Raw genomic sequence first — 15,982 nt, 5'->3', positions numbered from 1 at the left:
AATAAATTGTCTATTTGACAGAATAATCACCCTTTGGACATTTGCTGAAACTTCTTCCTCTGCTTCTACTTCCTTTGGACGTGTCTCATTCTCCCTGTGGTAGATACTAAAAGTGCTGCCTGGGCTTAAGGTGCTCTTGGATCTCTCCTAGCATTTTTATCCCAACATATTGTAGAACACATTCTACTTTTGCTTTCTTTTATATAGCTTATAGGCTTATAGTTTTTACATGTAGGTCTTAATTCTCAGGTGAGACTCTAATAGTTTCATTGAGGATAGAGTCGTCAAGACTTTTTTTCCATCTCTCTTGGGGCTTGGAATAGTATCTTAAATATGGTGCACATTTAGAGGGCCTTAGTCAATTCATAAGTGTTAGAATACATTAAATTTTTTGGAAATTAAGGCATCCGAAATAGCACTTTGAAAATGCCAGTAGATGATTTAGATTAAGAACTTACAGTATTTTTACATAAGAAAAAGTGCTTGTTAAAATTATTAAGGTGGCACTAACTATTGTGGACCAATTTTCTTATTTCCAAAGCTAATATTGCTGGGCAATAAGACTAAACCATGCAATCCTGTCATTGCTGCTCAGTGATTGAGCGTCAACCCATGAACCAGAAGATTACACCGTTTGATATCAGTCAGGGCGCAGCAAACCATCCAATGAACTCATTTTAAATTATAAACTGTATACCTTCCTCACAGGATATAATTTCAAGAATCCTTAAGTGACTATTTTCTCCATTTAATTTCACCCAAGACTTTATAAATTGGATCATTACTAAAATATGTTTGATGTCTCTGTAGTATGGAAGGGCAAAAGTCCTTTATTTCCATAAACTCAGAGAAGTGAAAAGGTATAATTCTTACTCGCTAACTTAAAAGCATTTTTTGGAACTTCCTGAAAAAATGATCTATTTTTTTCTCTCATCTCTTCCTTTATTTAAAAAAACTACATATTTCATTGATATAAATCAAACAAGAACACTTATTTCCAAATGTTAAAATCATTGGTACTGATATTTTTATCTTTAAATTATGTATTTGGAATACTTGAAAAAGTGAGTGGGTTCTGTGCTAGTTATGCTAGTCAAATGCTTGTGAACTACTTCAGATTGTATAGTTTGTGAGATTCATAATCCTATAGAACAAAAAGATTTACCTTGTGCAGGTGAGGTAGAAAATAAAAGTTGAAATGGTCTTGTTTCCTTCAAATAATATTTAAATTGTCTTTCTCCCTAAAGGGTCAAAAAAGGAAATTTGAATTTGAGTCAGATCTCTCAACAACTGTTCTGGGTTTATTCTATTAAAATTGAAAGCCAAGTAAGTTAATTCAATGTTACCAAATCTTGAAACTAAGTATAATTTAAGTTTAAAACTTAGGATTCTTCCCTCTTTCCAGAATATGTAGCTTTAGAGTTCTGATTTGTTGAAAAGCTGATCGAGTACTATCCATACTAATAAGCAGATGAAAAGTTATTCCAAAAAGGCATTGGATCTATGCACATCCTTCTATACTTATTACCATGCTCAGTTAATTGCTGATTTTTGATGGTTGCTGAAATGAATAGTCTACCTACATTTCTTCTTGTTTTCCCTATATATTCAGCTAAACCAGACAAAAAGAAAACAAGCTACACACATCAGTGCAGGTCTATTTAATCTTTCCATATTGCTACTAAGAATGTTGGACCCAATATGAGTCTCTCTTTCTACCCAGATTTTTGACTACATTGCATTACGCTAAGAATATAAGTCAAAGAGCGTGTTAGTATTTAATAGCTGCACTGTGACCATTAAATCACTTCTAAAATAATGATTTATTACTGCTTGATAATTTTGTTCTGTGTAACCACCTCTGTGAATCAGCTTCAATCTTTGACAGCACTGAAAGTTAGGCTGAGGTTGGATACAAAATGAAGTAAAAAACTGTCCATTAAATTCTACCTGAATCTTCCACGTGCTGTATACTAAAGGTTTGTATACTTCTTGTATTTGGGTCATATCAATATCGAAGTCACTATTATAAATATTCCTTTCTTCTCCAATATTCTCCAAGAAGAGTTATGTGTGTGTGTGTGCACATATATGCATGTTTATGTCAATGCAATTTCTCCCAAAATATATTCCTCTTTGTACCACATTTTAGGAAAGTCACAATTTAACTTTGTATAGAGCCTTTACTTAAGGAAAATTTCCTCTTCTCATCTTTAAATCTGTATTTTGTACAGATTTGTTATAGAAATAATTTCTGATGGTAGATATTTAGCAATTTCTGCAAGATCTATTAATGTCTTACTGTTCACAAAGAATATTGGAATTTATAGATTAGCATAAGAAAACCTTGGATAAAAATTTATTATAACAATTTCTATTTCCTCTACTTAGCAGTCACCATTTAGTGTTGCCTCTGTGGGTAAAAAAATTATCTTATTAGAAAGAAGTAAATTTATTTCAAAGTTATATTTTATTTAGATCTATGAATATAATTATGACATACAAAATGTGCTGAGCACATTAGTGATTCCATAGCTGATTCCATATGAAATCATATATGGTTCCAGAGTTGATTATCCATGGTTAGTGAATGCTCAGAGTTGATGTGTCAACACTTTGCTCACTAAACATTTTGAGAATTTTCTCCTAACATTGATAAACTTGAGTTTTTAAAGCAAGGTATTGAATGTTGAATGATTTCAGTGCATTTGCAAAGCATTTATACATCATTATTGTGTGTGTGTGTGTGTGTGTGTGTGTGTGTTTTACTAAGAGTAGCAGAATAAAAAATGAGACCCAATCCATACTTATGATAATAATATAATTGCCTAGTTTCAGAGGTCATATAAAAATAATGTTTGTAATGCTTTCATTAATAAAATTCTAAAAGAAATCAACATAGAAACAATATTTCAATACTACAGTAGCTCCATTTTGCCTCCATATTAGATTTTATATCAGGGACTTAGAAGCAATCCATTATCATTAGCATGTGCAATTAAAAATTAGATGGATCTGGCTGGTTATTTTCTACAAAAGCAGGGAAATATTTTAGAAAGATACCCTTGGCTTTTATGTAAATGTTTATACGTACAGATGCATTTTCATCGTTCAAATCCTCATTTGTAAAGTTACTGGGTGAATAGTAGACACAAACGAGCAAAACAATATAAAACAAAACAAAAGCTGTGGATGGTTTATCAAGTCTAAATCCAAAAGCCTACTGGACTCCTGAAACCTGGCCTTCCTGGTCCTCTTTGCATAGGAAAATCAAAATACCAGGATTCATAAAATTCTCCCCAAGGTTGACCCTTCCTTCGGGATGAGTGTGGCCCAACACTTCCATAATCAGAGTAGGTACCGCCAGAGGTTATTCCCCAAAGCCCCTGAGTGTCTCTTTTGATTTAGCTTTTTGCAGAACGCACTGTTGTGGTATAAAACAGCGATAAAGTAGTATCTGGAAAGTTAAAATGTTATAAAAAATTAAATTACATTTTATTCCTCAGGCTTAAAACACAAATTGGGAATTATTCAAATTAAACTTACTTCCCATACCTCAAAACTGAAATATGATAGCACAGGGCGGTTATGAACAGAGGCAAATATTCAAAGTTTTGCACATAAGTAGAATCAGACAGAAAGTGTCATATAGCTTTTGAGGACACTAGAATATGATAAATTTGAAGACCAAACAAAAGAACACCCCCTTGAAATTATTCTTCGTTGTGTATTTCAATTAATACATAAATGTGGTCATTTTTGGCTAATAGGACCCTATGCTATGAATTGTTATTTCAAGATCAATAGCAACAACCATAAATATTATCTAAACAATTTGGGTGCAAAACCCCAAAGAAATTATAAGAAAAATTAGTTGATTTGGAAAAATATTAAAATAACTAAACCTGTTTATTATATGTATAGTTAGTAGTTGCTTCACTGTTGAAGGTTTATGCAATTCTCCCATAATACATTTTATTCAAAACGTATGCAACTATACATTTATATGCCAATGGAATTAGAAAATTAGATGGTGTCTGCAAGCCTTTATGTAACGAAACAGTTTATCATGGGCAAAGCATTTTTGCAGATACTTATGGATCCTCACACAAGCCTGTGAGGTAGGGAGGAAAGCCATCTTTACAGTTCGAACCCTAAAGCTCAGAAACTTTGGGGACATCTTCAAGAATAATACGTGTGAATCTCCTTTGTTGTTGTTTGCTCCTAGTCTTACATATTTTCCTGCAGATCCCAAGCATATAAGGGCTAATCAGTCATTGAGATGGGACAAGTCTGAACCTATGTAAGGAATAAAAGTCAATTTTAAGTCTATAAGGTATTGGGGATAATCTTTTTGGACTACATTCTTATCTGGCGACGTATATATTTTCGATGACTGCCCATGCCATAAGTAAGCCAACTGTACTGAAGTATAAACAAATTACAAAATTTCTGACAACTAATTTTAGTTACAGGAATGATCAAATCTGCTAATTTAAACATACTAAAACCAATGGGGCCCGGGAGGGAGTGAGAAATAGAGTTCCCCAAAGGTTTGAACAGGGTGAGGTTTATAGCTACTTTTTAGATTAAATCTTTCCCTGATATTTCAGATTATCTGAGTCTACCGTAAACCATTCATTTTATCAATTTAATAAAAAGTGGGTTTTTTTTTCTTTTAAAATAAAAGGGAGCCTGTGGGACAGAGACAACCGTCTCTGTGCTTCAGAGAGGTGCACAGTCAGTGCACAGAAATTGCATACATTATAGTGCAAGCAGCAAATCCCCATGCTCCATCCATTCCGTATGGAGAAAAGAAGTGGGGAGGGCAAAGAAAAATGGCCCATACAAGTCTGTGACAGAGTGGCCTAGTAGATTGGGTATCTCTCACCTCACTTAAACATAAGACGAGGCTAATGAAATCTGTCACAATAACAGAACGTGGGTCTCAAAAGTCCACCCAGAAAAGTGGACAAGGAGGTCTTGATTACCTTCTCAAGTTTTATTCTGCAGAGAACCACCCCTAGAAATCAGTCATAAGTGAGTTTGAACCTTTCTACTTTGTTTTGTTTTGGGGGAAAAAAAAATCACAAGGTATTGAAACGAATATCATTGTTTGGTTGAATCCAGGTATTCTTAAGTAAACAGTACCACAGACTTTATTGAGCAATTGAAAATATACACAAGGTACAATAGCTTTTTCTCTGTTTGTGTTGTTTTGTTTAATTTGACTTTCTTCTGATTAAATAACCCAGTTTCGATCATGAAAAGGGCACTTGTTTCTACAGTGGCTGTGTACAGCTTGCTCAGTTCCAAGTACTGTTCCCACACTTCTTCCTTGTCATGGCTGAGGTTATGTCTTCACTTGCTCAGGCAGCAAATTCTCGAATGTTGAAAGAATGGCCCCCCTAAGTTGTTCTTTCAGATTCCATTTCTCCATAGAGTTCAGCCAACTTTTTAAACTCTGGTCCCCAGTCCCCAAGGTACTGATAATCCTGGTCTGACTGTGTAGTGGCTGAGTCCAGGGAGCTGATAGAACCAGCTTCTGATCTCTGACCCTCGTAGGCATAAGTCTGAAGAGAGTCATAAGGAGGGACACTGGGGTCTAGGTCAGCTTCTGCCAGCCTCTGTTTGATGAATTCCTGAACATCGATACTTTCCAGGGTGGACAGTGTCTGGTGCCTGGGCGTGAGTTGCACTTCAGGTCTGATATCTCTCCGGTACTTGAGCTCCTCAGCTGCAGACGGGTTCCTCAAGGCTGTGATGTCAAAGGCCTCAGTGTCTTCCTCCCCGCCCCCTTCGTCATCGTAGGTGACCACATTCTCCCGCACATCCTCCTCGGAAATGATCAGGGGCTCTTTTTTGCTGCGTCTCAGGGTGATAAAAAGTACTACAATTGCTGAGGAAGAGGGAAAGAGAAGGAAGAATTAGAGAGAAAAAAAGAGGGAATTGGTGGGGATTTGACATCAGCAATTTCCAACCCTTGTCATCAACTACATCCCATTCAGGCTTGCATTGTAACACAGCCCTGATCTTTGCACTCTCTGAGTAACACCTCAAGGTTTGTTTTTCGTGTTGTTTTTTTTTAATATCACAAATAATTAAAAAAATAGTTACCCTTATAAAACATTAGGAATTTATGATCTTTTCTAGAATGCCACAGTGTTCTCATTTGCCAGGCTTATGCATTTGGGATTGCTATATAGCCATTCAGTGTTTACACAGAGAGAAACTGATGATGGAAATGAAATATGAAATTTTTACTAGAAAAATGATGGTGTGTGGATATACCTACAGATACTTAGTTTTTCTAGGGAGATACACTGAAGACAGGCTATTTTTAAATCTTTTTTTTTAAAAAAAATATTTCTTTTGATTTCAGAAAGGATGGGAGAAAGTCAGAGAGATAGAAACATCAATGTTGAGAGAAAATCCTCCATCCACTGCCTCCTGCACGCCTCCTATTGGGGATTGAGGCTGCAACCCAAGCATGTGCCCTGACTGGGAATTGAACCTCTATTTCCTGGTTCATAGGTTGATGTTCAACCTTTGAGCCACACTGGCCGGGCAACAGGATATTTTAAGTTTCTGTAAAATAGGAAGGGGTTTCTGCCATAAATCCTGTACTTTTGATGCTTTGTTGGAAACCAAAGCAGGGATATTTTACATGGTTGATCTCTTTTGTCCATTTTCCTTTAGAAAAATAGCATCATGCATTAATAATTGCATTTTCTATCAAGCTGCAAAGGTGTTATTTTATCTATATATAATTTATATTTCCTAGGAATTTTTCAGTTGGCACATTGATCTTTACATGATGTCTTTACTTAATCTTCACAACAGAGCTGGGGCTTTGCTCATTTTAAACATTAGAAAACTGAGACTTAAGCGTGCTCACACGAATTTCTACAATCTAAGCCTAAGATCGCACGAGTGGCAGGTGGGAAAGCTTGGACCAGAATCTATGACTTCTCACATAAAAGGTCATGATGTTCCCATTACCACATTCTGCTTCATTATTTAAAAAATATATTTTAATCTGAAATTCATATTTTTATACTGCATTTTGTTTATTTTTAAAATTTTGATATACTTTATTTTATTTGGAAATCCTAATTATATGTGCTTTAAGTGGTTTTAAGCAAACACTGGGTTAGGTAATCTGTAATTAAGAACATACCCGGTATCTTAGAAACTTTCCTTTTACCCCTTATTTCTAAAAAGTAATGGGAAGAGATTAACCAAAGAACTTCTATGCATATATGCACAACACATGGACACAGACAATAGTGTGGTGAAGGCCTGGGCGGTGTGTGTGTGTGTTGGGGGTGGGGTGGTTAGAAGGGGTCAATGGGGAAAAAGAGGGACCTCTGTAATACTTTCAACAATAAAAAATTAAGAAATTTCAAAAAGAAAGCTTACTGAATCTACTACTAGTTGATCTTAATGTTATTTTGATGATGAAAATGGAGATCACATGACTTTATGGAACTCTAGGACCCCAATTGTGATTGGCTTCAATGTTCATAGGTCTACTGAGTAGATTCCTTCCTTCTCCAAACTGGGCTGATGTGGAGATTGGAACAGAAATTGAAAGTATTGTTCTGATAAATAAAAAGCAACTTCTAGTCTTACTTTTATTGTTATTGTCTCCTTGCTTCTCTTTATTGTTTAACCCTTTTCGTGTATGCCCCTAAGCAATACAGATCACCTTTGTCTATATTTGAAATAGATATCATAATGTACATGTGCTTAATACTTCAAAATATGGAGAGTAAGAGGAATAGATTTTCAAGCCGTAAGTGGAAAGGATAATTATGAGACAGAAATCTACTACTATACACGTAAAAAGAGATGGTCACAGTACACTGGGAGGAATCTGATTTTACAAAAAAAAAGGCACATCGGAGGCTATGAGGACGAAGAAAAAGAGGACAACACATTTTGAGATAGAATCAAAGAATTATCTCGAGAAGTCTGGAATAAAAGGATCCTGACAATGTGATGGGAAAATGTAATCGGGGAAACTGTAGCAGGCACAGGGAAGCGTTGGGTCACTGTGTTTGAAAAGGAGTCATTACAGCAAACTGACAATGAAATGCTGATGCTATGCCGCCTGCTTCACAAAAACTATCCTACAGAATGAAACAGTTTCCCATCCACATTGCTTACACTTCAAAGACATTTTCTAACACAGCACTTTTTTTTTAAAAAAGGATATTTGCACTGAATGTAGTCAATATACATTTAATACTTCACTGTTTACGTTAGTGTAAATCCAGCCTAGAGCTTTCTAATTCAATGGCCTAAGCAGCATCCTCAAGGAGCCGTCTGCATTGTATTCAGAGGTTTAGATTTATCATCCACTATATATTTCTGCACATCTTTATGATTAAGTGATGAGGCTGTTCTAGATTAAAATATCTATTGCTACACAATGCCTAATTTATTGTAGCAAAATTTCTATTGTCTATCAATAAATCAAGTTATTTTCCTTTATGTTGAAATAATCGGTGGTTGATGTCAAGGGGATTTATGTGCATATATAGCAGAAAGAACTCGATCAATGCTATTGTCAAAGCATGGAGGTAATTTTCATGTCACCAATATTAGTATCATATTTGCCTAATGAACATAGGGAATAAAGCTGGGTTTATTATTATGATAGCCTATGCTTGCTTATTCCCCCAAACTTAAGAAAATATTCCTGATATATTTTGATCCAAAATGTAGATACTAGTTAAGTTTGAATTTTGAGAATTTACATCTATTTCTTTTCAGGATAGTTATTTTCCAGTGACCAATATTCCTGGATTTGTTACCTGTGGATTTGATATGGGGATCAACATATAATTAATCATACAATCTGAGACACTTTTAAGAGTGAAAGGAAAGTTGTTTATAAGGATATCAGGACAAATATGAACACATGGTCCCCTAGTCAAAGGCAATTTCAAATCAAATCAGAGAAGCCCGGCCAGTGTGGCTCAGTGGTTGAGCATTGACTTATGAATGAGGAGGTCACAGTTCAATTTCTGGGCAGAGCACATGCCCAGGTTATGGTCTTGATCCCCAGTATGGGGCATGCAAGGGCAACCAATCAATGATTCTCTCTCATCACTGATGTTTTTATCTCTCTCTCCCTCTCCCTCTCTGAAATCAATAAAAATATATAAAAAATATTGGAGAAGAATGTGGAAACATAGATGAGATGTGCTTTTGAAGACTTTTTACACACATCGTTGTGGTTAAGTAGGTGTTTCTAGAGCAGAAAGCACACAGTAGATATCCCATAAACAATTCTCATGTGGCTGACAAAGAATCACCTGTGTAAAACTGGCTATGTGGCACTGTATAAGTGAAACTTCATGCATAGTTATAGTCTCAGTGAGAAAATAATTTTAAAATATAGTTTAAATCAGCTTATGGTTACTAATGATACCAAATACATAATTTCACTTGAAAACATTTTTTTAATATTTGAAAATCAAACTAAATGTTTTCTAAAAATTTCAAGAGCAGATATATTAAAGGAGAATGAGTGAAGATAATAATTATACACATAGATTTGAGAGTTAAATCTTTATTTAAAAACTGGCAATGAAATGAATATATTGAAATGACTCCCTTCCCTCCCACCAGTCTATCAAACCATACATAGAAGGCATGGTATCTCTTCCTACAGTGGGTCATCTGGAAAAACAGAATATGATAAAGCCATTGGATTGAAGAGAAACAGAAACTGTTTTTCTTTTTTTTTTTTAAAAAATATATTTTTATTGATTTCAGAGAGGAAGGGAGAGGGAGAGAGAGATAGAAACATCAATGATGAGAGAGACTCATTGATCGGCTGCCTCCTGCATGCCCCCCACTGGAGATAGAGCCGGTAACCTGGGCATCTGCCCTTGTCTGGAATCGAACCCGGGATGCTTCAGTCTGCAGGCCAATTCTCTGTCCACTGAGCCAAACTGACCAGGTCAGAAATTGTTTTTCTTCATTAAATTATAACTAATTTATGATATTATGAAGTTTGGTTATATGATCTGGACTGAAATATGAGCAAACTGTATTATTTTGAGAAGTCTTTATTTTAATGAATATTTTATTCTTTGTTAGTGTTTCTTTTTTTCTTTTTCTTTTTATTGACTGAGGTTTTACATATGCATCCTTTCTTTTTCTTCACTTCTTTTCTTTTTGAGTTTGGCCAGAATTTTAAAGCCAATTGATTTTTTTTATTTAAGAAAATTAAAATAAATTTATTAAGTATCATAATTTTATTTTATTGAAAAGGGGATTGAACTTTGAAAAAACACTTTCCTATTTGTTGTCTTATTTGTTTGTTTGTTTATATCATCATTCCAGTGATTGGAGTTCTAAGGGTTTTTGAGTTTTTTTAACCTAAACTGTCATACAACTTGCATTTGAATACCTTATATACTAACTCCCAACATACTTCCCTCAAATACTTTTAATAGCAGGTTTTTTTACTCCTAAATAATCACTTAATTATTTTTTATATGATCATATCATAATACTAAATTTTACAGAATGAGATGACCCCAGTCCGGGAGATTATTTTTATTAGCTTCTTCAATCTGTCTATTTATACCTCGTATTAGCATTTCTCAGTGAAACTTCTCTTTTCAAACCAAGGGATGCCTACAAAGTCATCTAAGATAGCTCTGGTGACAAACGGGTGGACGCTTATCTCCTTCTCAATCCCACCTTTGTCTCCTTGTTCCTTTCTTTCAAATCCACTCTGATCTCCATTCATCAAGAAATTGACATCCCAGAGTAGGAACAATCTAGCTGATGTACCCATCCAAGTCACCTGCTTATATGTGACGTGCGGACTGCAAGGTCTGACTCAGACAGATCCTGTTTTGGTGATTTCCTGCGCTGTGTGATTAAGGGGTGCTTTGCCAGCTGCCCGGGGCTCAGGCAAGTGGTGAGGTGAGGATGGGAAACAAATGTCAACTCCAACGAGGGGAAGGGACTGTAGCTACCCTTCCTCTAGCACCAAATGTTGATTGCACCATGAAGGCTCACTCCTTATTCGCTCCCATCCATCCCATAAAATAGATCTGAAAAAGGTAATTCTAACAGGACAATGCCCTACTCACAATCTGCACATCTACCATTTACATTTAGGCCCTTTGATCAAGCATTTTTTGTGGTAATCAATATATACATAGATGGAGTCTGAACATACTGTAAAATAATAAATCATGATATGTATATAGCAATATGTGTTATTATAATAAAACAAAAATAAGCACCACAAAATTCTACAGATCGCTCTAGGTCCTTCCAGTGGAAACTGTATTTTCACAGAATCAGAAATATCGTAGAAAGAGCCTGAATGGGTCCTTAAGGTCACGCCATTAGTTAGTGGCAAAACTAGGTCTAGGTTTATACAATTAAGGTCATTTCACAAACAAATGGCTACTAGTTAAGACATATTTCTAAAATATTAATTTCATGATATATTTAGATTTTAGGATTAAATGTCACTTCAGAATTACAAGGCTTATCATGAAGATTTGTTACCTCTGTTGTTGCTAATATTTTCCTTAGAAATTATAAACTCACACCTTAACAAACATTGTTTTAAAATGACAAATGACGCCGAAACTGGTTTGGCTCAGTGGATAGAGCATCGGCCTGTGGACTGAAGGGTCCCAGGTTCGATTCTGGTCAAGGGCATGTACCTGGGTTGCGGGCACATCGCCAGTAGGAGATGTGCAGGAGGCAGCTGATCGATGTTTCTCTCTCATCGATGTTTCTAACTCTCTGTTCTCTCTCCCTTCCTCTCTGTAAAAAATCAATAAAATATATTTTTTAAAAAATAAAAAAATAAAATGACAAATGACTATATTCTGAGTCTGTTGGTTCATATCTTCTGAAAAACAATAATTACACCTAAAATCTCATAAAATATAAATTACATTATAAGTGATTGCTTAAACTCAAGCTTAAGAAATTATTAGGCAACCTTTGGGTAAAACTATAAGAACACATTTGAGTTCCAATAAATATAGCATCTTGGCTTCCTTAGTGCTTAGGGATAGCATAACATTTAGAAATGGTCTCTTATTTATCCCAAAGGGAAAATCAAATTTTATAAAATAAGTTAAATGAGAATATTGTTTCATGAACTAATAAAATGTTATTTTACATAATACACCTTCAATGGACCTGAATATTAACATTTTTCAATTGCTTTTTAAGGTCTTATCTTAGTAAAGGAAAATAGTTTTATGAAGATAAATGATAACAAAAGCCAAAGATAACATGCCTCTCCCAACTGAACAATCTGTCAGAATAAAGACTCTGGAAGAACTTATATTAAAGTCATTAAGTTCTATACTTTGTAGTTTTAAGTTAAAAACCCTAAAGGGATCAATGTTTGTAGTTGTTCCATTTTCTGTTTTTTGGTTTGTTTATGAGGTTGTTTTGTTGTTGTTGTTTTTTTTAATTTCCAAAGACAAAAAATGTAATGTGTTACTATCTAAAGAAAACAGTATTGTGACCAATCAATATATACATTAAAACAAACAAAACAACTCCAGCCCAACAGATGTGGCTCAGTGGATGAGGGTTGACCCATGAACCAGGGGGTCACGTTTGGATTCCAGGTCAGGGCACGTGCCCGGTTTTGGGCTCCATCCCCAGCAGGAGGCCTGCAGGAGGCAACCAAATCAATGGTTCTTTCTCATCATTGATGTTTCTATCTTACTCTCCCTCTCACTTCCTCTCTCTGAAATAATAAAAAAACAAACTAACAACACTCCAGGAAGTCTGATTTTCCTGATTTCCTTCTCCACCATGCATGTGTAAAAGAGTATACTGCAATACTATAGTTCTAGTTATGGTGCACCAAACCTCCATACCCATGTTGCTAAGGGCAATTGATACTTTTTGGTAATCAATTTATCTAACCTCTGAGCAGCTTTTGACATTGGGGAATGGTCTTCTCCCTTTGATACATTTTCTTCCTTTGACTTTTATGACATTATACTTTACTAAAATTCTTTTTTCGCTGACTTTTCCTTTGGTCTCCTCTGCTCTCTCATTCTTCTTGACTGAATGATCACATTGGAGTTTATCACAGATAAGTCCTAGTCTGTTATCACTTTATATTCTCCAGCTGCAGTGGCTTCAACAAAGTGTGCATCTGAAGTCCACCAGCTCAGGGAAGATCAGGATCACATTCAGCCAGAGACAAAAGGTGGCATTTGATACTGTTCTAACTTAGCCACATATCAAATTTATCCAACATCACTTCTTATCAGCTATTTTATTTTTTGACTGTGGAATGTTGTTTCAAAAAAGGACACTATGCCACAGACATTAATTTCTCTTCACAGAAATGAAATTATTAACATTGCACTTTTTCTAATGGAATCTCAGGGGCTTTAGTTAAAATTTGTTTTAAGTATATTTTTATTGATTTCAGAGAAGGGAGAGGGAGAGAGAGATAGAAACATCAATGATGAGAGAGAATCTTTGATCAGCTGCTTCCTGCACGTCCCCTACTAGGGATCTAGCCCGCAACCCAGCACAAGCCCTTGACCAGAATCCAACCCTTTGGTCAGCAGGCCAAAGCTCTGTCCACTGAGCAAAACTGGTTATGCCTTAAGTTAAAATTTTGATAAATATTTTCATCAGGGAACCTGCACCGTATTATCCAAGATAGCTTCTGATTTCACCTAAAAATCCTGACATTAGCCACCTTTTTGCCATTTCCCTCAAAGTAAGCTGATCCAAACACTGCTATGTCTACATGAGATGCTTCATTTCCTTCCTAGTCACTTTGCCTGGGGCTCTCTTGCCTTTGTGAGATCTGTTCTCTGCTTCATTCAGTCATTTTTTTTTTTTCCAAAATGCAAACTTCATGATGAGATTTCGTTACTTTAAATCTCTATTTATAATCCTGGAACAAATCACACCATATTTACCATCTCCAAGAAGCCCTTGCCTGCGTCAACCCTGCCTGAATCTCTATTCTACTTTTCAGCCTGATCCCACCTTGCTCTCCACTCCTTCTGTACAGGTAACTTGGCTTCCACCCCAGAAACAAAACAGGAAACATATCTTGCAAGAATATATCTGTTTCACCAAAGCATACAGCTTTTGCTTTTTTGTTTTGTTTTTTGTATGGATAGTACAAAGAAAAGAACAAAAGTTAAGGCTGCCAAGAGAAAGATAGGAGGGAGAGAACACACTGGAAAAACAAATATATTTCTACTTTGAACTATAAAGCAGAAATACCCTTTACGTCATTTTTTTCTTGTCTTAAAAATCTAGATTTGCTGCCTTGTATTAAATAGCAATTCTAAAAAGTTCATAGCAATAACAGCCACAAATGAGGTTGTTGTAAAAGTTAGACTTTTACAATAATAATACAAAATTAGAGGAAGTATTTTGCTTTTAATCAAATAAAAGTCCTATTTGTTGTATTTTAATAAATTTTAATATCTCTAAGGCCCAAGTTATTTAGACTAACGTTAGAATTCTGCTAACATAGAAAATTAAGTACTATTTTAGACTAGTAGACGTTTCTACAAGAAAGCAATTTTTTAAATTTGGTGTTGAGATTAATTTTAGAATGATGCCACTTTTGCTCTTTGAAATTAATTGTAAAAGCCTGTTCAGTATGGGATTTAGACTATCAATTATTTCTAAAATAGATTCCAAAATGATTTCTCTCATATCCCATTCCTTTTTCCTGCTCTTTCAACTTTTTTGTCACACCTGAATCAAATTATGTCTAGATTGACAGTAATCTTGAGAAAGTAAATTGAAATGAAATCTGTGCAGCCACATTTTGCTATTTGCCTTATACATTTTTATTTCTTTATTTTGTCAAAATCCCTCTCTTCTCTCCATCTTTCTCTCTGGTCCAGTGCACTCCTGGCCATTGTAGAGTTCACTCACAATTTCCATCATACACCATTAGGATTTAGAAGGACTTACCTAGGAGAATGACAACACACAGAAGAATAGCGATTAAGGCTCCTGTACTCAAACCAGTGGCGGACAGGAACGCTTCGGGGTGGCAGGTCCGCACGCGCCCATCTCTCTCGCATGCACAAACCCTGATGGTCAGGGTGCTGCTGCTGCTGAGAGAGGGGATTCCACCATCAGAGATCGTAATGGGGAGATAATACACATCCTGAACAGTGCGACTAAATCTCCTCCGCCTGGTCAGAATGCTGGCTGTGTTATCTATGGCAGACACAAGCAGAACAACATGTACTTAGTAAAGCGCCATTAAAGATTCACATTGACTTTAGTGAATAAAATGGGTATGTGTCATTCGGGTTTTAGTTTATGAAATGGAAAAGGGAACGTAAAGGGGCAGTTACTAAAGAGTAACTAATATTGGTTCTCACACTGAGAAACCTATTTGAAAAATTAATAAAGTCCAAGCTAAAGGAGAGGGGAAGCCGTGGAAGGCAGAGGGGGGGAGAAAGCAATAGATACTGAACTTTAGGGTGAGTCAGTGGTCCCAAACTCAAACCTGGTGACTATGAATATAAGTGAGAGGCATGGGCATCTACATATTTAGCGAATATTTAGATGACATTCATGTACAAAAAGGTTTAAGGTCCACTGGTATAGACAATATATTTATGGGGGGAACAGATCCTTTGATAAACTTTTTTAGACTTAGCTGTGATTTGAAGCACTCTTCTTATAGCAAACACATCATGGGAAAGTCAACAAAGAAAAAAATAGTAATTGTATTTTTATGTACTTTCTAAATGCTATTCACTACAGTAGATGCTTGTATGATAATCCACACACCTTAAAACGGAGAGGATGTTAAACTCTAGTGAACAAAATAGATCCAGAGACATAGAACACACTGACAAATCTCAAAAGGAAGGGGCATGGGGCAGGAAGCGCTTAACCAAAGGACTTGTATGCGTATATGCATAACCCATGGGCACAGATACTGGTGTGGTGAAGGCCT

At 35.7% G+C, this 15,982-nt stretch overlaps 1 protein-coding gene across 4 annotated transcripts in view; it reads right to left on the bottom strand.

Moving 5' to 3' along the window:
* Nucleotides 1–5,141: 5,141 nt before the first annotated feature.
* CDH18 (cadherin 18) overlaps nucleotides 5,142–15,982 on the bottom strand; it is a 707,444-nt gene continuing 696,603 nt past the window's right edge. For 2 of the 4 annotated variants that reach the window (XM_059694741.1, XM_059694742.1), the window contains exons 11-12: nucleotides 14,980–15,231; nucleotides 5,142–5,899 (exon numbers count right to left, since the gene is read on the bottom strand). In XM_059694741.1, coding sequence (XP_059550724.1) covers nucleotides 5,409–5,899; nucleotides 14,980–15,231 — 743 coding nt within the window. In that variant the 3' untranslated portion in view covers nucleotides 5,142–5,408. Of the gene's footprint in view, nucleotides 5,900–14,979; nucleotides 15,232–15,982 lie in introns of those variants that run through there. The other 2 variants (XM_059694743.1, XM_059694744.1) reach the window with 2 other exon arrangements.

The sequence above is a fragment of the Myotis daubentonii genome, chromosome 4 (assembly GCF_963259705.1).
Source record: "Myotis daubentonii chromosome 4, mMyoDau2.1, whole genome shotgun sequence".
Taxonomy (NCBI): Eukaryota; Metazoa; Chordata; class Mammalia; order Chiroptera; family Vespertilionidae; genus Myotis; species Myotis daubentonii.
The sequence above is the reverse complement of the archived record's forward strand: the minus strand, read 5'-3'. Positions and strand labels throughout refer to the sequence as shown.